Source organism: Sabethes cyaneus, chromosome 3, assembly GCF_943734655.1.
Source record: "Sabethes cyaneus chromosome 3, idSabCyanKW18_F2, whole genome shotgun sequence".
NCBI classification, from domain to species: domain Eukaryota; kingdom Metazoa; phylum Arthropoda; class Insecta; order Diptera; family Culicidae; genus Sabethes; species Sabethes cyaneus.
In genome coordinates this window covers 63855792-63879355 of record NC_071355.1, presented here as the reverse complement: position 1 = coordinate 63879355, position 23564 = coordinate 63855792, and the positions used below count along the sequence as shown (strand labels likewise).

Sequence of the window (23564 nt, the reverse complement as noted above, 5' to 3'; positions counted from 1 at the left end):
TGCTTAAAGTTTTGGCGGTCAGTAGGGTAAGGAACGAGTTAAGCAGTGTCGCCTATTTTAATCAGTTGAAAATAAATGAGCCGAAAAAGCACTTTTGAATTCATATTTTCAAAATCTTTTCATAGGATCATCTTCACAAATCACTTAAACATACATTTGATTCACACAAACAGAATTTACTGGGTTTCCGACAAGAAATATGATGAATTAAAAATTGATGTCCAAAAACGTAAATTTTTCAGCTGCAGAAGGCAATCGCCACATCGCTACTAACGAATCCATCACATTTTTCAGCACTGATTACAACCACTCTAAAAGTCAAGCACTCAATTGTCACATACCATATTATTCACTCTCTTTTTTTCTATTATCTAAGGCTTTTTCACTAGCCGAAAGTTTTGTTATTTTATAACAAAACTGAAAACAAATTCTGAATTGACGCGAAGCAGCTGCAGCAAAACTGATAAACTATCGTGTTGCCAAGACACTGTTTCGGTTCTGGAAATAAGAATTATAGGTTTGAAATTAACTGAAACTTCCAATGGTGAAAACGTGGTTCAATACTTTCAAGAGAAATGTATGTTCATAATTAATTTTTCTTTCTTAAAAACAACAGAAAAGACAGCTTTTTCAATAATTTTCGAAGATTTTCTCAGAGATTTAATAAAGCAACGATGTGTTTCAATGTTATTTGCTTTGACAACACTGTTCTGAGTCGGACCGTGCGTACTGCTATATGTTTACCTCTTTTGTTCGAGTTCGAGGGATTTTTTACGGGCACGTAAAAAAAATCAGATTTCAGGATTGCTTAAAAAAGCACCTTGAGGGTGAAAATATGCTCGGTCTGATCAAAATTAGTTCCAGCGCTCCAACTTTTAAAGCGGAAAATCAAAAGTTTAGCACAACAATAGTGTCTTCCAATGGTAACAGCTTGAAGAACTAAAGATAGCAAGAAGATTGGTATGCTGATATCCCCCACTTAGTCAACCCATCGCTTGTAATAAGGTAAAACAATCAGTGACCCGCTTAGACTGCTTAAAACCGGTTCTTTACCCTAGTTTACAACGGTCCCCTAAGAGTGATAGAATGCGATGGTCCGACCATGACCATCGACTCCTGTATCCTTTACAACTCTGACTCGTTCATGACAAGGCTCATCAGTTTTATAATTATACACATCCCCTATCAGTTTTGGCTCGAATTAAAGTGATAATAGAGCATTTGGAAGTACTGAAGGTCCATTTCATTTTTTGACACCATTTTTCAAATGGGTTAAACGTCTTACAATAGCTTACAGTTCTCAATAGAACGCACGGAGAGAAATATTCTTGGGTCATCTGTGTATAGTTGGTTCATTAATCCTCTAACGGGTAAGATCGTCTGTTGACGGCCTTCGCTTTTGGAGCTCCAGAGCCACATACGAAATTTATCTTGAATTGACAAAATGAGAAATATGTTCAGAACAGATTTCCTGACATATTGATATCAATATTACCTTTATATTATCTTTCAAAAACAAGAATTTCGAAAAATTTCGAAAAAAAATATGGTGCGAATATTCCTTTTTTTACGTTTGAAGTAAAAGGACATCTAGAACAAAATGTTCGGTCTCAAATTTTTCCTATGAGTAATTTACATGCTTTTTTTCAATTTTGTGATATATTTGAACTGAAAAAAATATTTGGGTAGAGCGTTAGGCATGAAAAACTAAAAAGAGAATTTGGACTATTTCATACATAGCGGTCCACCAGATAAATATTTTCCCATGAAAATCAACACTCGAGCTTCTTTTGAGTGTACTTTCATGATAAAATAATCATTTGCTTGATCGCATCGTTTTTACGATGTTGCCCGTTAGAGGGTTAAACAAATGTCATAAAAAATTCAATGAAAAGTAATGGTCCTAGGTTGCTTCCTTGTGGAACTCCAGATTGATTGCAAAAGTAGTTCAACTCAGTAGAATGTAGTTTAACTGGAAGTTGTCGACGAGTTAGGTAAGCCTGAAGTTAATTGGCGAAGCCATTAGAAGCTTCTAAACAGTTCAGAAGCAGAATTTGGTGGTCAATGCGGTTTGAAGAAGCTTTAAGATATGTGTATACTGTGTCTACTTGAGCTGCGTCTATTATTTGGCGAAGTGTTAAAAGTTGATGAACAATTTTCACAAACAAAAACGATTCATATAAACCTACATATTTACTGGTTTCTGTCCAATTCACTAAACTTTCTTGCGTAGAAAAAGATCCAGTTTGCTACTGAAATCTAATTTTGCATTTGTTTCAATGACCCTTATTTTCCATTGTAGAATTACATAAAACTACGCTATAATTATTTGATTTATCCTTTGAAAACTGTCTGGGAATAATCGTTGTCCTTAAATGGATACGAAGTACACGACTTTATTTTCCATTCAGACTATGTTTTGTGAGCCTAATAAAGATAGGTACATACATTCTATTCCATTGATTGGAATCACTCACGGGACTAAAGTGAACCGAAGACTTATGTTGAAAAGGTTTATACTGCATTCACCTATTTTATTGTGCGCCGTTCAAAATATATGTAGTCAATCACTGAAGATTTTATTTGCACAACATCTGATTATTATTATCGTTCCCAACAAAAGGGCTGTTTCTCAACACCAGAAGCAATCGAATAAATGTTTATTTTTAACTCATGATCAAGAATGCTTTTAAAATTTAAATTCGATACCATCAATTCAACGGTTCAATATCAATAAAATCGCATTCTTTACCGCTCGTTTTCCATATTTTTTCGTCTTACTCGAGCTATAGAAGTTCGCTTGATAACAATAAGACCAGCCGGTGCAGTGCACCGGTTGAAGTGGTTTGCCTCGATTGTTGATTTTTTTTTGCGCGCACCACGGTGTGACTAACAGAGCCGGTGGCAGTGCAGCCTGCCTTAGGATTGGGCAAAATTCCCGAAAGTATCGATAATTGAATATCAATATCAGATCCGCCGCTTTATCGATACCGTCGATATATCATTCGTGAAGCATCGATATTAGATTTATCGATACTATTTAGGGCGGCATTCTGGGATTAGGAAATGCTGCACAAAAACAGGGATTCATAAAAATTAATTAATAAAAAAACATGTTGAGCAAAGAGAGTGCCCCCAAAACACGCACATAACACATCACTCGCTCCATGGCAGCTCTATTTCGGACACGTCGCTTTGTACGGAAAACCGCACCACCTGCCAGAGCTGTTCGCATCCGACTGAATCGTATGCTGCCCCAGAATCCACAAAAATATGATGGGTTGTACTTTCGACACATCTGGATGACCTGCCGAAGAGTAAATATTTGATCCGTAGTAGCACGGGCCTCCATAAAGCCTGGTACTACCCTACGAACTTTCCTGCCACTGGGGACAGACGACGCAACAAAATCTGTTGATGGCTTTGACTAGCGTTATGCTACGGTAATTACAGCAATCTATTCGATCGCCTTTTCTGTAGATAGGACAAACTGCACCCTCAATCCACTCGTCCGGCAGCCCTCTCTCAAACCCCTGAAACCATCCAGTGATGTGTCGTTGCTGGCGGTTCTTGGCCATTCCTGCAGAGTTCCGCTGGGAGTGGCTCCTTTCCAGTTCTAGTTCTTCTCGATCTCTGCCCCACCTCTGCAACTTTCACTACTATTATGGCGCGTAAAAAGCTGGAAAGTCTTTGTTAATGCCGTCAACGCCCAATACTACTCTCTGTGCTCTCTGGTCAGTTCTAAATTGCTGAAAATCGCGTATCGTACACTGAAACAAGGATCATGGTAATTGTTACCATATTAGAGGGTAAAATTAAGAGGACACACCAGTGAATTTTTGCAGAAAAGAATTCTGTTTAGCTTAAGCAGTGTTCTGGTTAAAATTCCTATGTGTTACCTTCGGCGTTACCCCGAACACAAAAAATAACAGAATCGTAGTCAAAATTACTAGACATTACCAAAAAATGTGGTAAAATTATCTGAGAACATGTTACTTGTACAAGAATCATGGTAAATTTGAATACTTTTTCATGGTACTTACAAAAAGCAAGCGTTTTCTGCAAAATGGCGCGAAATACCATGGTACTTGTTTCAGTGTATGCACTTACCGTTCAATAAGCGTTAAACATGTACAGTCAACCAAAAAAGTATTCGGACAGCAGCGCATAAAATTTTCTTTTAGTAATTTTGCACAGTATTTTTGCAAAGAATGGTAACACATATTTTTTAAAACAATGTTTAACTAAAGCATATTCAGATGCACAACAAAAATTCGGGGAAAAGCTTTCCGTTTTGAAGATAGGGTACATATAGTTTGAATTCCTCAAAAATGCAGCCAAAAAAGTATTCGGACAGTTAACTATTAGTTGAAACAAATGTCCTTTCTCGCTCATCTACTACCTCGTAGGACCATTTACAATCTTGATGACCTGTTTTAATCTGTTTGGGATAAAATTAACAATTTTTCAAATATCCCTCTGTGAATTGCTGACCATTTTTTTACAAGAGCTCGGTTTAAGTCATTGTGATAAGAAATCGAATGATTTCTCATTTAGAAATAAAATTATCTAAAAAGATGTTCAAAAGGATTCAAATCTAGACTGAATGCTGATGTTTCGATAGCTCTAGGACAATTGTATGGTGCCTACCGGTTACAATTATCGACAGTATGTTTAGTTTCAACATCCCGGTACAATATGTATGTACCGCACAATTACAATTTTGCTTTAATTTCACCTGAAATTGTTCAGATAATTGAGTTTACACTTAGTTCTATCCAAAAATATATATCTTTGCTACCTCGGAGCTTTCCAAGCATCCCAACAAGGTATGACACTAACCGCATTGCTTGTTTACTTGCTGACGAGTGATTTTTCACTTGTAACCCGTCTCTTTTAGTTATTCTTGCATAAGGGTTGTTGATGTCATACCTTGTTGGGGTGCTTGGAAAGCTCCGAGGCACCAAAGATATATACTTTTGGATAGAACTAAATGTAAACTCAACTATCTGAATAATTTTAGGTGAAATTAAAGCAAAATTGTAATTGTCTGGTACATACATATTGTACCGGAATGTTGAATCTAAACATACTGTTGATAATTGTAAGCGGTAGGCACCATATAATTGTCCTAGAGCTACCGAAACATCAGCATTCAGTCTAGATTTGAACCCTTTTGAACATCTTTTTAGATAATCTCATTTCTAAATGAGAAATCATTCGATTTCTTATCACAATGACTTAAACCGAGTTCTTGTAAAAAAATGGTCAGCAATTCACAGAGGGATATTTGAAAAATTGTTAATTTTATCCCAAACAGATTAAAACAGGTCATCAAGAATATAAATGGTCCTACAAGGTAGTAGTTGAGCGAGAAAGGACATTTGTTTTAACTAATAGTTAACTGTCCGAATACTTTTTTGGCTGCATTTTTGAGGAATTCAAACTGTATGTACCCTATCTTCAAAACGGAAAGCTTTTCCCCGAATTTTTGTTGTGCATATAAATATGCTTTAGTTAAACATTGTTTTAAAAAATATGTGTTGCCATTCTTTGCAAAAATACTGTGCAAAATTTCTAAAAGAAAATTTTATGCGCTGCTGTCCGAATACTTTTTTGGTTGACTGTAGGTGACATTGTTCAAGGTTTTGCATAAGAGTCAATTCCAATAAAGTAAATTTGAGAATTAAGCTTAGTAGATACCTGAAAAGAAAACAGCGCGAGAAAAATGCTTAAAATATTGCTTTCTTGCGCATTTCCTGGCCTAGTTTTAGTCTATATTTTTTCAGCATGCATATCCCGCTTTATCAAAACAGTATCGGGATGAAATTATCGATTTAGCATAATATCGACGCCGTAAGTATCGATGAAATTTATCGAAATATCGGCCTTCGAGTATCGATATCGCGGGTATCGATACGGTATCGCCCAATCCTAGCCTGCCTGCCTGCCTGGCTGGTGATCCGATCAGGTGGTTTGGTAAAGGAGTAGATACTCGCAAAACAGAACAACCAACACACACACCACACCACATCACATTACAAGGGGTGGGTGTGGCTCGGACACGATTCGCATTTCTGTGGCACCCACCCTCAGCGAGATTCCAATGTTGTGATAATTGTGCAGTAGTCAAAATGGCAAAATCGTTAAGTAAATGCTAAGTGGTAATAAATTTACTGTATTACATACGGTTTTTTTTCGTCATAGTTCGTCATCGATTCTTCGGCAATTAAATAGATACATTTATTTATATGTACTTACCGCTCCGTTAGATCCTGACCGAACATCCTATAAATACATTACGATGCTTGTCGCCAGTCCGCGTCAAGTCGTAAAATTCAACCATGTAATAAACTTTAAACATACGTGTAGTGATGCAAATCCGGTGACTGGTTCTGAGAGTTACCAGTGCAGACCAATTGGATGATGGGGTAATTTGTTAGCTTGATCCGATTACCGATCGTGTCTGATGAAACAATGATGTTACGGATACGACTTCATGCTTCAACTGCTTATGAGCGTGAAATTCTTTCAACTGGAACTGCTTGCATGTTAGTGGCAAGCCGGACTGTTGTCTTCGGTTGTACCATCCATCGAAACGGTGTAATAATTGCATAAAAATGGAAAATATTTTCTGCTCCCTCGAGCTGAGTTCGTGACTACATATCTATATGCGAAAAAAAATGCTGAAGCTTTTAAGGGTTTTCGATTTCGTGTTGTGAGCATTCTTGAATTAGACTACAAAAGAATTTCCGAACGGAGCCGGAGGTTTGATTGTCAGCATGCGTCAATGCAACTTTTAAAATTGTTGCGTCACATGTCAGATGTTCTGACGATGTCCAGTTTTGTGACGCAAATCAAAAATTTGAATACACGGTTGAAAGCTGTGGACTGATACCTAGTACTGCTGAAACTAGAAATGTTTTTTTTTTAACGAGTAGGGAAACCTGAGAAGACAACTCGGGGAGTGGGCTATGGTATCCCGACCCCGCTAATGGGGCGTGAGCATCCAGATCCACTAAAACCCTACTCGAGTCTCCAGCCTCAATCCCCCCTGGCACCACCTTATCGGTATTACTTCAGTAGCAGCCGCATTGACCGGTCCCCAGACGTCCGAGCTAGAACATATCTTTTGGACTAAGTTATCCGGAGTAGTGTCCAGTCAACTCACTGCCGTCTTGTTGCTTCTCGCGCCCGTGAAACGAGGGCATATGAAGAAAGCATATTCTGCAGTTTCCTCAACATCCACGCATTCGGGACATGCGGGGTACTCCGCATGCCCAAACTTGTGCAAATACTGTCTAAAACAACCATGCCCTGACGGAATCTGTGTCTAGTTGACTTCGCCGTGGCTCCTGTTGACCCACCCGGACACTTCCGGGATAAGTCGATGTGTCCACCGGCCTTTTGTGGAATTAGATCATGCCCGCTGTTATGTGGTCATCCAGGCCGATCTTGTGGTATTCCTTATGCCTCTAGTTCCACGTTGGTTGAAGTGCTCTACGTGCTCGTTGATGATGATGCCAATAGACATCATACCCGCTAAGACGCAGATTGCGTCATGTGAAATTGTGCGATACGCACTCGCCACTCTCAAGCACATGAGACGATAGGTGCTTTCCAGCTTGGCTAGATAGCTTTTGGTACCTAACGCCGATGACCATACTGGCCCGCCATACCTGAGTAAGGGCTGGATCACGTTGGCTAATAGCCTTCGCTTGCTGCCATATACCGCAGAGCTATTAGACATCATACGAGACAATGCCGAAATAGCGGTGAAAGCCTTCTTGCAGGCATAGTCGACGTGGCGCCCGAACTTGAGCTTGTCGTCGACCATGACTCCCAGAAGTTTTAAGGATGAAATGGTGCAGTCCCGGACACTGATATTTGCTTGCTGCACCGACTTGCTGTTGTTCACCATGATAACCTCCGTTTTATGATACGCTATGTCCAGTTTCCTGGATCGCATCCAATCTTCAACCATGCTTATAGAGTGGGCAGCCGTCAACTGTACCTCTCTGATAGATTCACCATAGACTTCCAAGGTGATGTCATCCGCAAAGCCGACAATCACCACCCCTACCGGGAACTTTAGCTTCAACACCTCGTCATACATGACGTTTCACAACTCCGGGCCCAGTATGGAACCTTGCGAAACCGCTGCGGTGATTGGACCGCACTTCCGACCCTCCTCCGTGTTGTAGCATATCACACGATTTTGGAAATATGGTTCCGCGGAGTTCCGCTATTTCAGCTGTCCACCAGTAAGCCGGTGACCTCCCATACCTAGGTCGACCTTTCCTAGTCATGGTAGCGTCACACGCTCGCGACAGTACCTCAATTATCAGCGTTTGCACCGCACTCTCTTCGGATCGCTTCCACAAATACTTCGGGATCGTAGTATGATGTCTTCCATCCACGGGTGGTTGGAGTGTCGGCTCTGATCACCGTCTGCCGCCTCGTTATCTGACCGATACAATAGCGAACCGCCTGATGGTCACCGTAAGTGTAGACATTGTCTACCCTCCAGTCTCCCATCAGACCAGGACAGCCGAATGTCACGTCGATAATAGACTCCGCACCGGTCCTACTGAAGGTTCTTGTGGTGCCGACGTTGGCCAGATCTACGTTGAGTTTTGTCAGAGCTTCAAGCAGAATCCGACTCCTATGGTTCGTGCGGCGGCTTCCCCACTCTACCGCCCAAGCGTTAAAGACGCCCGCCACAACCAACGGCCTTAGACCAGTCAGCACAACTGATACTCGGTCGACCATCCGCGTAAACTGCTCGATAGACCAACTCGGCGGAGCATAACATCTGCAGTAGAACACTCCACCCACTTTGGCAACCGCAAATCCCTCGTCTGCAGTTGACACAACCTCTGGAACCGGGAACCTGCTTGTCGTCCATATAGCCGCCGTCCTGCACCAATGCGAGACCCAGTTACCGTTTCCGGCAGGGATGCGGTATGGGTCCGAGATTATGGCAATGTCCGTCAACGATTCATTAACTGCTTGGTACAACAGTTGCTGGGCCGCATGGCAGTGATTCATGTTTAGTTGCATTACCTGCACTCAATACGCCCGTGTTTTAGTCGCTGGCGCGCCTGCCGGGCATCTTGGGCCTCCTGTTGTGTGCTTAGCGTCCCGTTGGCCGGTACATATCAAGCACTTGGGCGGCGCTGTACAGTCCCTCGCTACACAGGTGGCTTCGGTCTGGTACCTTACAGCTCCAGGACTTGTGCCCCTGCTCAAAGCACTGGAAGCAGATCTCCGGCTGCTGTAACACGCTCAGTGGGCATACGGACCATCCCACCTTCAGCTTAGCCACTTTCAGGGCTGCATTTTCGTCTACCAACCAGTGGAATTCTTATAGTTGCTACCTGGGTTCCCGCCGGTCCCTTACGCAAACGAACTGCCTCGGTAGTTACCACCACGTTACATTGCTCCTTGAGAGCTCGTGCTAGTTCGCTCGCTTCAGTCGTCCAAGTTTTTAAGCTGGAGAGTCATCTCGGGCGTTAGTGCGCGTGTACTCAAAAGTCGCTGAGTCTCAATCCTGTCTTGCGACAGGACATTGTCCGAGTGAATATCATCTACGGAATCTCGCTTTCGTACAAGATGATATTTAACCTCGGAACACTTGCTCTGCAATCGTGGAGCACAAATAGTACGCAGAATGCAGTATCTCAAAAAGGGGAGATTTGGTTGGCGTTGCCGACAAGGGTACTAGGTTCATAAACCTAATCATCCCTGATTGGCACATGTCACGCTCCAGCTACCAGCCTGTCACTTCCTCAATAAGTGATAGGTAAGCTTGAAGCGTATAGTAAAATAATAAATCGGAGCATACCACAATAGTTCAAAACACTGGACGCAGTGGTAAGAGTACCCAACAGAGGAGGGGTAGTGCGCGGATCTGTACGCTATCACCGAGGACCTTTTCTGCCAGCACTTTGTAGGCAGAACCCTTCTCAGTGGCATTCTTTTTGAGCTCAAGGATCACGTCGCCCGTGCGAGAGCGGTGGATACTCCGCACATCCGCGCCAAGACCCTTCAACTGGTCGTCCACTCTCATGGCCTTCAAAACTTCCGAATGTTTCGGCCCTTCAGTTTTGAGGATAAGGGCATCGCCTTTGCTCTTCTTTTCTCTGACCAGTTTCGGTGGAGCTCAATCCTCCTCTTTCTTCCTGGCCTTCTTCTTTTTGATTAATTCCCACTGATTGTCGGACGCAAACTACGTCTCGTTACCCTCAGTGGGTTCTTCGCTTGGCTTACGACCCTTTGCGATCAGGCGCTTCTTCGGACCCGTGGGGGTTTCTTCCTCTGAGGACTGCCTTGCACGTTTGGCGGATACCTTGTTGTCGTTGGACTACTCCGTAGTTGCGAGGGCCACGGCGTGGTCAGTCGTTGACGGGCAGGCATCCGTTTGTGCAGACCTCGATTCAAACGCCTTCGCGGTCTCTTTCTCTGCCACTCTTACTCGCGCTTCGAGTTCGCTGTGTTCCTTCGTCGCAGCACGCATGGCCCCGAAGCATGACGAGACGCCACTACTACTCTTGGTAGCATGTCTCTGTTTCCTTCCACTGCTTTTATTAGCGACGGGCCGTTCATCGCTGCGTCCGGCGTAGATGCAGTTGGAGCGGCAGGTATGCCGTTTCTTTTTCCGCTTACGCTTGCGCTTCTGCTCGTATCCATCGGCGGAGATCTCTGGATACCGCCTCTTGTGAACGGCTCATCTAATCCGTCCACGCTCACTGAAGTTAAATTTGTTTTTGAATTATTTTGCATATTCATATAGAATCCCACGAGTTGAGGGGAAAGAAGGGTCCGCCGCATCAGAGCCCCTCCCCGAGCAGGAGCGAAGAGCAAAATAATGATGCGGTAAGGGATAATTACTGCGGAGGGCGCTCTGGTACTCCACAGGCTCCGTTTGAGGCTGAGTATTTATGGAACCCCCCCCCCACCATTCATCCCTCGGCACGGGTCGCATGACACCTTGGATTAGGGGTTAATCCATTCACTTTTTTACTTTTAGCCATGGATAACAGCTATTAAAACCATCCTCCTTTGGGGGCTTTGGACCCTCTGCTCCGGTTCTCAGTATTCTCAGGTTCATCGAACATGCTTCTACCGAGATCCATCATTTGCAGGCGAAGTTTGAAAGTAGAAATGTACAAAAATGCAGACGGGTTAGATACCCGAGAAGTTCTAGCCAGACAAATTTGGTTACTGCAACTTAATTGCGACTGGAATTTGTTACGTATGGATTATAACAACTACTTTGTAACTCTCCTAGATTAGAAAGTTTGAGACAAATTTCATATTAAAATACTGCATCGCATTAAATTTAAGAAACACAATTGAAATGTCGCTTTACGAATCGCATCTACTTTTACGGAAATACAAGATCCTTGTCTTAATTCGGTTGTCAATTCCATCAATAGCTATCATTTTTACGATCAGCCTTACACTAATAAACTGTGAAGTATCCATCGATCAATACTCACCGCATTAATAAACAAGACGGTTTCATTAGCGGCATGATTGTCAAAACATTACCGGCTGTCGAAACCTATCAAAACCACAAATGGCAGTACAACCACCATTCAGCTGCATTGATTTGTTTTCGTGTTAACAAAATATCACAAATCAGGTCACGTTTCTGATTCCAATGCAGGACCCTTCATATTCTCCTTCCACGGCACTGTTTGATAGAACCACTGTAGTAACAGTGGTAGACAAATTAGTAGCTTTTACAAAATATTTCCGGCCATAGTGCCCTCACCCGAGAGGGGCAGCATCCCTTGGAAAAAAACCTGATCGCCGATCCAATTAATGAGTTGTTGTTATTTTCGTTCGAGCACGGAGAGACGTACACACACCCGCCCTGATCAAGGTTGTTTGGCAGGGCACCATAAAACTTGCCATCTGCTGGCTGGCGTAATTTATGATCCAGTGTGTCAACGTGCGAACGTGACGACGACGTCGACGATAAGGTGGGCATGCGTTGTCGCTCAGCTCAGTGATACCGTAGTAGGAACGGGGAACGGAAGCAACTAATCCGGTCGCCCCTATACAGACCCAAACCTGTTTACTATTACACACTACACTACACACACGCATAGCAGGACGGACGGACCGTCCGTGCTCTAATCGGCCTGCAGCTCACTCGAGACTCGAGCTCAATGGGTCAGTTGGGTATTTGCGACGTTTAATAGTGGCAGCAGCGTGGGTTTTAGAAGTACAATCCCATGTCAGATTGTACGCCACGAACGGCGGGCGGGAACTCAGCCTAAAATTCTGCCAACCGTAAAAAAAAAACAAAATAATTTCAAAACCCGTTTCAACGGCACGGCGACGCTGGTACGTCGTCGCTCGGTCGGTCGGTTTTGCTGACTGTGTTTGGCAAACATAAATATTTAAATTGGTTTAAGTCAATTATTGCGGCAGTCAACTTTTGGGATACGCCAATCATAGTGCTGGATAGCGTGCGCGCATGTGTGCGAGCGTATGGGATCAAATGGTTTGACGAGAGATCGGACCCGCGACTGTGGAGGCGACGGTGGCGGCGGCGTATCGTTCCCGCGGTTCTTTAATAGCTCGGCAACGCAGGTCCAATAGAAAAAGGCAATTTTGTCTGATGCAAGCGTGCTGCACGCTGACTCTGTGAGCTCTCTGTTGTTGTTAGAATAAAGCTTGAGAACCGGTCCTTTCCATCCAGCGGACCAAGCAAGATCGCATAGGTACCCCCCAAGAGCTAGATGATTTAAATTCCGATTGTTTCCTATATCAAGGATAGCAACTCTAGAACAAGAAATAGAATTAGAGATTGTGAGTACGTTTGATTTGTACTGTTCCGAACGAACGCTGTTTCAATGATTTATCGAAGGATGTTTATCAGAAATGCATTCTCTAACGAGTTGAATCTCCTCGCTCTGTGTGGTGTGCTTCTTTCCAGCTCAAACTTCGACGCAGCAGCACATCAGCAGATAAATAAGAATCGAAATGAATTCAAATCTTTAAATATTAAAAAAAATTACTCAAACACAATATTATTCCATTTACGTATTTAAAGTTTAGCAAAAAATCAATAGCACAGCATGCAAACTAGACAATCGCTAAAAACGATATCGCTTTCCGACAAATCCCTCCCCCTTCAAAACCTTTCTGTTACATAAGCACAGCCCTGAAAAAAATCCAAAACGCATCTTACCGAGTCAAGGGTTCAGCTGAAGGAAAACTTTTAATCACTTCAGCACACATAAGTGCGTTGTCGTTGAAGTTGATCGTTCTGATAGCGTGATGCCAGAGGTAGAAAAATCAGAAGCTAATTTAGGACATGTTTCGATTTTTTGCATAATTGCATCTTTCAATCGCTGTTAACATCCGTTTCTAGCATCTTCGTCCACAACGTACATTCAACAAGCACAACAGGTGGTCAAGACCAAGACCTAGCCCAAAATCGAGCCCAAGACCAAGACCAAGATCAAGCCCGTGGCAGAGACCTAAATCATAATCAAGATCAAGATCAATACCAAGACCAAAACCGAGACCAAGACCAATACCTAGCCCAATACCAAGATTAAGCCCAAAATCAAGACCAATATCAAGACCATACCAAGACCAAGACCAATACCAAGATCAAGACCGAGGCCAAGACCAAGCCCAAGATCAAGACCAATACCAAAACCAAGATCACGACCAAGACCAAGACCAAGACAAAGTTCAAGACCAAGACCGAGACCAAGACCAATACGGAGACCGAGATTAAGACAGAGACCAAGATCGAGACCAAGGCCAAGACCAAGATCAATACCAAGACCAAGACCAAGATTAAGACCAAGGCCAAGACCTATGACCTAAACCAAAATCAAGACCAAGACCAAGATCAAGACCAAGATCAAGACCAAGATCAAGCCCGAGGCAGAGACCGAAATCATAACCAAAATCAAGATCAATACCAAGACCCAGACCAAAACCAAGATTGAGACCAAGGCCAAGACCAATACCAAGATCAAAATCAAGACCAAGACCGAGACCAAGACCAATACCTAGCCCAAAACCAAGATGAATGACCAATACCAAGATGAAGCCCAAAATCAAGACAAAGATCAAGACCAATACCAAGACCAAGACCGAGGCCAAGACCAAGCCCAAGATCAAGACCAATACCAAGACCAAGTTCACGACCAAGACCAAGACCAAGACCAAGACAAAGTTCAAGACCAAGACCGAGACCAAGACCAATACGGAGACCAAGATTAAGATAGAGACCAAGATCGAGACCAAGGCCAAGACCAAGATCAATACCAAGACCAAGACCAAGATTAAGACCAACGACCTAAACCAAAATCAAGACCAAGGCCAAGACCAATACCAAGATCAAGACCGAGACCAAGACCAAACCCAAGATCAAGACCAATACCAAGACCAAGATCACAACCAAGACCAAGACCAAGACCGAGACCAAGACCAATACTTAGCCCAATACCAAGATGAAGCCCAAAATCAAAACCAAGATCAAGACCAATACCAAGACCAAGACCACGACCAAGACCAATACCAAGATCAAGACCGAGACCAAGACCAAGACCAAGCCCGAGATCAAGACCAATACCGAGACCAACATCACGACCAAGACCAAGATCGAAACCAAGACCAATACCGAGACCGAGATTAAGACAGAGACTAAGATCGAGACCAAGACCAAGACCAAGATCAATACCAAGACTAAGATTAAGATTAAAATCAAGACCGAGATCTAGCTTTACAACCAAGACCAAGGCCAAGACCAACGACCTAAACCAAAATCCAGACCAATACCAAGATCAAGACCGAGACCAAGATCAACCCCAAGATCACGACCAAGATCACGACCAAGACCAAGACAAAGATCAAGAGCAAGACAAAGATCCAGACCAAAACCGAGACCAAGACCAATACCGAGACCGAGGTCAAGACAGAGACCAAGATCAAGACCAAGACCAAGGTCAAGGCCAAGACCAAGATCAATACCAAGACCAAGACCAAGATTAAGATCAACATCAAGACCAAGGCCATGACCAACGACCAAAACCAAAATCAAGATCAAGATCAAGACCAAGACCAAGGCCTAGCACAAGACCAATACCAAGACGAAGACCAGGACCAAGTGTCCCAGATCAACACCAAGAGCAAGACCAAACCCAAAACCAAGACCAAGATCAAGACCATGACCAAAATCATGACCAAGACCTAGATCAAGACCTTCTTCTAACGCGCTTAAAAACAAACTTTAGTTGATCCAGCTTATATTGGTTTTATTTATTGGGCCTTAAAGGCCAAAGTTGTCACTGGGTGGTGCCTCTTCAATCATAGAAAAACTATTTTTATAATTTCCCTCCGCCATCCTTCAAATAACCATTTCAAAGGGTTTGGTCATCACTGGTTAGAGAGTTAATGTGATAACAATCAAGGTATTCCCATCACGTTACCCATCTTTAACGTATTAATTTAACGTTTGGCTCGTTACCCCAGGCGTTTTCGGTGTTAAAATAGCTGAAGGTATTACAAAACATGTCGGTTTAGCTATAGATTTACCCTCTGGTCTATGAGCCATTTGGGCACAAAACTGCGCTAGTTTTGATATCGGACAATGTTTGATCCTCAATTAATTTAGATTATTTAGTATCTTTGGAAGACCCTATCGCAGAACTTTAACCTTACGTTGCTCGCGCCAATTTAGATTTATTGGCTTGCTAAAACCTAACAGAATTCACTCCAATACTAATGCCACTTGGTGCAAAACTTATGAAACTTTTTCCACCGTTTGAAAGATCTTGGTCTGGGCTCTGGGGATCAACTTTACTTAAAACAGTTATTTTCATTATTGCTGGAATCCTGGGATATACCGAGATAAAGTTGACGGTTCACAGGCGTTGTACAAAATACAACAGCGCGAGTAACGGAGGGTTGAAATACAGTAGAGTTTTCATTTTTAAAACATTTTTATTTAAAATTTCCGCCAATCTAAAAATGTAAATTTTTCGAATGACCGTGATTAATAAGAACGATTATGTAAAATATACGTGGCTATTTGGGGATGGAACGAACCCAAAGAAAATATTAAATCTAATTCTTTCTTATTTGGTTTACTTTACTTTTTCCTTTACGGGAAGAGTAAATGTTTAATGTGACAAATCAAAAATAAGATGAACTGAAAATCTTGATCTTATACTAAAAATATCGACTAAGCGAGGGTGAGAGTTATCTTACAGTCTAACATCAAGCAATCACGATTCACCGTTCTCATATGCTAACCGAATAGCAAACCAAGCTATCAGCCAGCGTGGCAAGAACAAAACGAGTCGGTTAACAATACTCCCGTTGTGTAAATGAAATCTTATTTAATTTCTCATTTTTTAATCAAAAATTTAATCTCATACTAACGCAGCCAATTCTTGAAAGCATCCTAGAAAATGACGATTTTCTTGTCAACGGCCAGATAAACTAAGCAGCATGTACCGTAGAGAGAACTTCAAGGAATCAAATGGAACTAGAAATAATATCTAATTCCATCCAACTCTTTGAAAAAAAGTAAAAGGAAGAAAGCATGAACCTCCCGTACCAAACACTTTTCATATAGACAATGATTTATTTATAGTCGTTGAAAGAATCTTTGCTAATATAAAGGTCAAGTGCGGACTGCGGACCTTCGGGGATGAACCAATGGCATTTAGACCAGAAGCCTAGCTGCAATTGGCCAAGGGTATAACGCCTTATTACGCTCTCTGAAAATAGATTAGTCTAGCAAAAATATTAGTTTAAATCATATAACACTTGAAAACAAAGTCATGTGGTTCAATGATTGCCTAAAACTGCAGTTCTAAGATCAGGAACTGAAAACCACATAAGCCCGCTCCTCCTAGCTTGGCTACTCCATTACTAGAGTATTTCCTTGTATGACCACGTGGAGGCGCTACGTAGGGGCTTGGGATGGCTAAAGCTATGTTGAGCGCTTTTTCCTAGTTGCCTTCCGCATTTCATACCCAATACCCAAAGAAAATATCAAATGAAATAATACTGGATCGGATTAAGAATTTATTTCAAAACCGTTTCCATTCTCGTGTGTTTTCAGGTAGATTGCCGTATTAATTTTTATTGCAAGCTACTTTTTTTTGTCTTAAAATAACAATTTATTGTCTCCCACACAACTCTCACGAGTGATTATCATGGTCCACAACCCAAATAGCCCTGTTTCAGCTCAACGTAGTTGATCGATTTATACACACCATCTTTAAACGTAATTCAGTTGTGCACTATGGTCAAAAGGTTTCGGTATATACTTTTCTATCACCAAACCAATGCAATTGAAGCCGATAAACTTTCGTCCGTTGGTAATCAACGACTAGACAAGAAAACGTGACAATAGTGAGTTGAAGCCAAAATATGTTTTAAGGTGTTAACGTTTTGTTCTGTTATCTATACCTATAAAGAAGGATTTCTGTCTGTCTGTCCTGTGTTCCTTATAGAATCAAAAACTACTGAACCAATCGGCGTGAAAATTTGCATGTAGAGGTTTTTGGGGCCAGGAAAGGTTTTAGTGATGGTTAGAGACCCCTCCAAATTTGGCATGTGGGTGTTTTCGGTGACAAGAATTAATTCTATGGTAAATTGAGACCCCTCCCTCTTTATAAGGGGAATTGTAACTCCTCTCCCCTTTAAGAGGGGGGGCTTCCATACAAATTTCCTCATAACTCGAGAACTAATCAAGCAAATGGAACCAACTTTGGCATGTGAAGGTTTTCGAGGGCAAGAAAATTTTCTACGGTGAATTAGGACCCCTCCCCACTCTAAGAGGGGGGGCTCCTGTACAAATGAAATACAAATTTCCTCCTAACTCGAGAACTAATCAAGCAAATAGAACAACATTTGGCATGTGGGTGTTTTTTTTGGTGACAAGAATTTATTCTATGGTGAATTGAGACCCCTCCCCTTTTTATAAGAGGAATTATAACTCCTCTCCCCTTTAAGAGGGGGGACTTCCATACAAATTTCCTCATAACTCGAGAACTAATCAAGCAAATGCAACCAAATTTGGCATGTGAAGGTTTTCGAGAGCAAGAAAATTTTCTATGGTGAATTAGGACCCCTCCCCACTTTAAGAGGAGGGGCTCCTGTACAAATGAAATACAAATTTCCTCATAACTCGAGAACTAATCAAGCGAATTGAACCAAATTTTGCATGTGTGTGTTTTTGGAGACAATTTTTTTTTCAATGATGAATTGGGACCCCTCCCCACTTTAGGAGGGGGGGTCCTATACAAACGAAATACAAATTTCCTCATAACTCGAGAACTAATCCAGCAAATGGAACCAAATTTGGCATGTAGGTGTTTTTGGAGGCAAGAATTTTTTCTGTGATGAATTAGGACCTCTTCCCACATTAGGAGGGGGGCTCCAATACAAATGAAATACAAATTTCCCCATAACTCGAGAACTAATCAAGCAAATAGAACCAAATTCGGCATGTGGAGGTTTTTGGAGGCAAAAATATTTTCTACGGTGAATTAGGATCCTTCCACACTTCAAGAGGGGGGGCTTCTACACAAATGAAATACAAATTTCCTCATAATTCGAGAACTAATCAAGCAAATGGAACCATATTTGGCATGTGGGTGTTTTTGGAGGCAACCATTTTTCCCATGATGAATCAGGACTTCTTACCTTTTTAGGAGGGGGGGGGGGGGGCTCCCATTCAAACGAAATACAAACTTGCTCATAACTTTAGAACTAATCAAGCAAATGGAACCAAATTTAGCATGTAGGAGATTTTTGAGTCTTGAATTTATTTTATGATAGTTAGAGACCTCTCACCCCTGTGGTAGGGGGATATGGACTCTCATACAAATAAAACAGAAATTTTTGCGAAACTCAGAAACTAATCCAACTCGAGAAATTCGAGACTCTTCCATAAAACATTAATCAATAACAAGACCACAAAAACTATCTATAGTAACACTAGATCATTCAGGACGAGCCGGTCGCGAGTGTTGCCGGTGACCCGCCGTCGGAAGCGCCGCCCACTGGGGGGCTTGCAAAACTCGAGATTGTGACAAAGATCATCCGAGATTCATGATTTATGTACAACACAGGTTAATTTGTGGCAATACGAAGTTTGTCGGGTCAGCTAGTTTACAATAAATACCAATTGCAGTTACCTTTGAACAAGGCCAAAACCAAAGGCCGAAACGTCAGGCAGTATAAAAAAGCCATTTTTGATAGAAAACCGACTGTACAGCCGAAAATCCCGAATATAATACAACCCAGTCGGTTATTAATTTATTACTCATTCCCGGGTATTAAAATGTGTGCGAATCTTACGCAAAATGACGCCAAGGCCAATTGAATCACTCGATCACGGCTAATTACATCTGACAAACAAAGCAGAAATAAACCTGTGTAAACAATGGCTTTTACTTTAGGTTTCTTGTTTCATTTAATTTGATCACGAAAACAGTGAATCACTTTCAGCTACATCTTCTTTTAAGCCCTTCATATTTTGATCATTTGAAATATAAGCAAAAACGAAACCACTAAGAGGTTTTGGTTTTTCTATCATCTGTGCAGAAAGAAATAAAGAAACCTACCTAAAGCAAACATTGGTTCAACTTATGGTACAAGCTTCCACCGAATTCAAAATCTAACCTTCAAGTTATCCACCTTCTTTTCCCACAGCATCGCCGAAATACGTCATCACGAACCATGACCAGTATACTTTCGACGCCGGGCAAGTACCGCTCCCGGAAGGACCTCAGCACCGGTTCGATCCCCACGCTAGTCTCGCTGGAGGAAGAATCTAGTCTCAGCAATGGAACACAGTCCGATTTCCACCATCACATACATCTGTCCTCCAATGGATCCAGCGCCGGAGGTTCGCACGGTCTGGCTGATCGTCGAATCGAATCCATTGCTAATACGTTGAACATCAAAAATGGCCTTAACGGCAAGTCCCCACGACGCAGTTCTTTAGCAATTGGACTGCTTGGTGGTCACAAAAGCGGCAATACCAACAATGCCAGCAGTAGTAGCGACAAAAGCAATAAACGCCGCAGCTCAATCGCTGTAGCCTTCTTGGGAGGCGGTCGCCGGGACTCAAAGTCGCACAGCCACCACTATCCCATAGCTACGATTCCGGAAAAGTACCACAAAAACACCGAATCCGACATCGAGAATGACTCCCCGAATCACTACTACACCGTACATGCGGGCAGTTTCGGTTCGACACTGACGGCGGATTTTAACGGTTCCGGTATGGGTATGGGTGAGCTAAGCGTCAGCAACGGCAATCTTAGCGTGCCCGGTTACGACAAGAAACGACGCCGTTCGTCCTCGTGGCAAACGAAGCTGGAGCGCCGCCGGCGCAAGGGTATGGCCTCTGCGCTGGACGGTGCCGATCCCGCAGGAGCGGCAGCGCTCGAAGGTTTCGGGTCCGCCAACGGGCTGGACGTGTACGGCAGCAAGTATGGCCGCGAGAAGCGCCACTCGTGGTGGAACATTTTCGTCCCGGAGAATCTTAAGCAGAGGTGATTTTACAGGGTGAATGGGAAATTGAAAAGGGATTTTTCATATAAACAGTTAAGAATTTTCTAATATTAAGCGAAGGTTACCATCAAAATACAATTTGTTTTCTATTTTGTATCAATTTTGAACATTTCTTTTTTGTTCTATTTCACAAGCGATCTTTCGCTTGTAAGCAAGCTATTGCTTGTTTGCGAGTTCTTGCATAATTGTCGGGTTGCTAGAAGACAACGAAGAATCGGAGTAGAAGCACAAACAGAATTGTGCGTTAACGAATTCGTTGGCGCGAATTTAGCATTTGAGAACAGGAAAAATTGTCAAATTAGAGCTGACGGGTGCGTTGACGCACAATTCGGTTTGAGCTTGAACACTATCTTGGATACTATGCGTTTTTTGGCGCATATTTTACTCAAACATACAATACAATAGGCTAATTTCAATTTTTGAACCATTACATGGTCCTTTGTACAGGATAGATGCTGTGTCAACGTATCCGTCAGTGCCAATTTCACAGTCAGAATAACACTGATGACACGTTGATGCAGCGTTCTGTTTGGGTCTTAAGGTGAAATTAGTCATCCTCGATTCTTGCAAAATTCAAAAGCAGTTTTTTTTGTTTGAAACGCCAATTTTGTTCATGAAAATATATTCGTTGTGTTCAAATTGGCAAGAAGAACGCAGTGAATACATTTCTATAAAAAGTACCCCGCTTTTGGACCCAAAAACTGCTTCCGAAATTGGTCTCTCCGACGAAAAGTTAATGACTGCTAGTTTCTTGTTAACCATTAAATGCGCACGCTGAAAAAATTCATTTTAAAAAAACTTACTTATCTAAAGGCGGTAAACATAATTTACTTTGGGGATGTTTCTCACTATGTTGTGTTGAAGCAACATTGCGCATTTAAGGGTTAACTAACGCATATCTCGATGGAAAATCAATACTAAAAGTACCAACATTTTACGCAGATCACAACACTCCTTCGGCACGAAACATGACTACGAAGCCGCTTGTTTACTTAGTTCGTTTGCGTGCCAATTTAACGGTTCGCTTGGTGTTTGGCTTTTTGCGCATAACAAAGTCGCTAGTAGACACAAGCAATTTTTGCGTTTAGCATAAATAAAAGTATCGAGCGAGGTGCTAATCACGCTTCACTACAGTCGGGCACAAAAGTGAAGAATCGATCTAACGTGACAAAGTTCTCAATTTGTTGCACTTTTACTCTGTGGGATCAAATGAAATTCACGTCAGGAGTTGAAGATTCCAATTAGATTCAATTTAAAGCGTAAACAAGCTAGTCTTTCATTGTCTTCGTGAAAAATTGGCGCCTTCTGACAAAAGGGGTTGGGTTTTCGGTGCAAAATGTCGGAGAATTGCAGAACAGAAAGTTACTAGGTGTCAAAGTATGCTCCTTAGGGTAGGGAAAATAGTCGATCTTCACCAAATTCTGACGTACCATATTTTACTTTCAGAATTTTAAGGGCATTTTACCCCAGTCGGCCGCTGTTTGTCTGCCGTTGAATGGCGCATCAGTAAAGCAAAAGCTTGACATCGAATTTTATCGCTTGTTGACACCTTGGTGTTCATTTTCAATTCGATTCTCTGTACCCATCCTTAACAATTGATTAAGATTCATGTCTGATAATAGAATAAGATTTGTAGGGTAAACAACGGTGAGCGGGTACTGCATTACGATGCATAAAGGCACTTTTAGAGTGCAATGAGAGAGTAAAATATTTTTTCCGAATTTGAAATATTATATTGCTTTTGCTCAAAATCTAAATTTTTGACAAATGATTTGATTGATATGGAAAATTTAATAATTACACAATGATTTCGGCCACACAGTAGAAATATAAGCTGAGTCTAAGACATTTTGGAAACACAAAGGATGCACTTTCTAGGCGAAATATGTTGAACAGAATGCCCGGGCCGAATCACTCCATTAGGTGAATAAAACTGGTTTTCGAAATAGGTTGCCGACAAAATTTATTCCACGGCTTGTTGCATGCAGCCACGCGACGGCTTGCTTCTGAAAATGACGCACTTGTTTGGCTATCCAAGCTCTCAGCTCATGCGAGCCAGCGCGTAAAAAAAGATATAAAATATGTAGGGTTTACTGCTAATTCCCGTCGTAGTAAGGAAAGCCACTTCAATATTTATCACTTCTTGGGTGGATTTTAACGAATAACCATAAAAGTTCTCGAGCAGATTTGACTCAAACGCACTTACCTTCCGATCCGATCACTTTAATTTAACTGAAAAGCGATTATTATAGGCATATTATAGAAATTTTACGCAACTGACTTAATTTTTTAAATTTGCCATACCGTTTTTAAATTCGTCCCATCAAAATTTTCCTTCGTCCGAACCAAAAATTACAGCAATGAATCACCAAGGGGGGTGTCAGAACGTGGATATTTCTAACGATTTCTATTGAATAGAACGCGGATAGGCAATTACGACGAAGCAGCACAAGACCTTATATATAAACGCACATAGACGGTACCGTACCGGAATAATGTTTATCAAATAGGCCGTTTCATGCATGTTAAAATTTTGCATATTTAAGACACAGATACGCCACGGGAGGCCCGACCGCTCACTGGATGAAGTCCAATTTTGTTACTGTAAATTAAGCTCTTCGAAACAATGTCACATGTTCAACCGCTAGATGCTCGGTGAGGTTAGCTTTTTGGTGAGAGGTTTTTGGAGGAAATCTTGGTTCACCTCTGATACCGTTAAATTTATGCAAATCGCAATTTATTATTTATGAATATCCAAATCGAATGAAATTAAGAGTAGTTGAATTATTTTCAATAGGTTTCTGCTATGAGATTAATTACTTAAAATGTGCAGATTGTAATTTAATTTACTATACAAAATAGAAAACCTTCAAGTACAAGGTCACAAGCAAATGACGACCTACGTTACAATAGGGTCCAAGTCCAACTTGTAAAGTTGGTTGTTAGTCGTTAAATATTCTCATTTATTATTTAGCAAATTGATG

At 41.8% G+C, this 23564-nt stretch overlaps 1 protein-coding gene across 3 annotated transcripts in view; it reads left to right on the top strand.

The window, feature by feature from the left end:
- The window catches only part of LOC128742004 (nuclear receptor coactivator 7), a 464218-nt gene that overhangs the window by 244198 nt on the left and 196456 nt on the right, over positions 1-23564 (top strand). For 2 of the 3 annotated variants that reach the window (XM_053838175.1, XM_053838174.1), the window contains exon 2: positions 19714-20561. The exons of the other annotated variant lie outside the window; for it this stretch is intronic. In XM_053838175.1, coding sequence (XP_053694150.1) covers positions 19741-20561 — 821 coding nt within the window. In that variant the 5' untranslated portion in view covers positions 19714-19740. The remainder of the gene's footprint in view (positions 1-19713; positions 20562-23564) is intronic. 3 annotated transcript variants of the gene reach the window in all.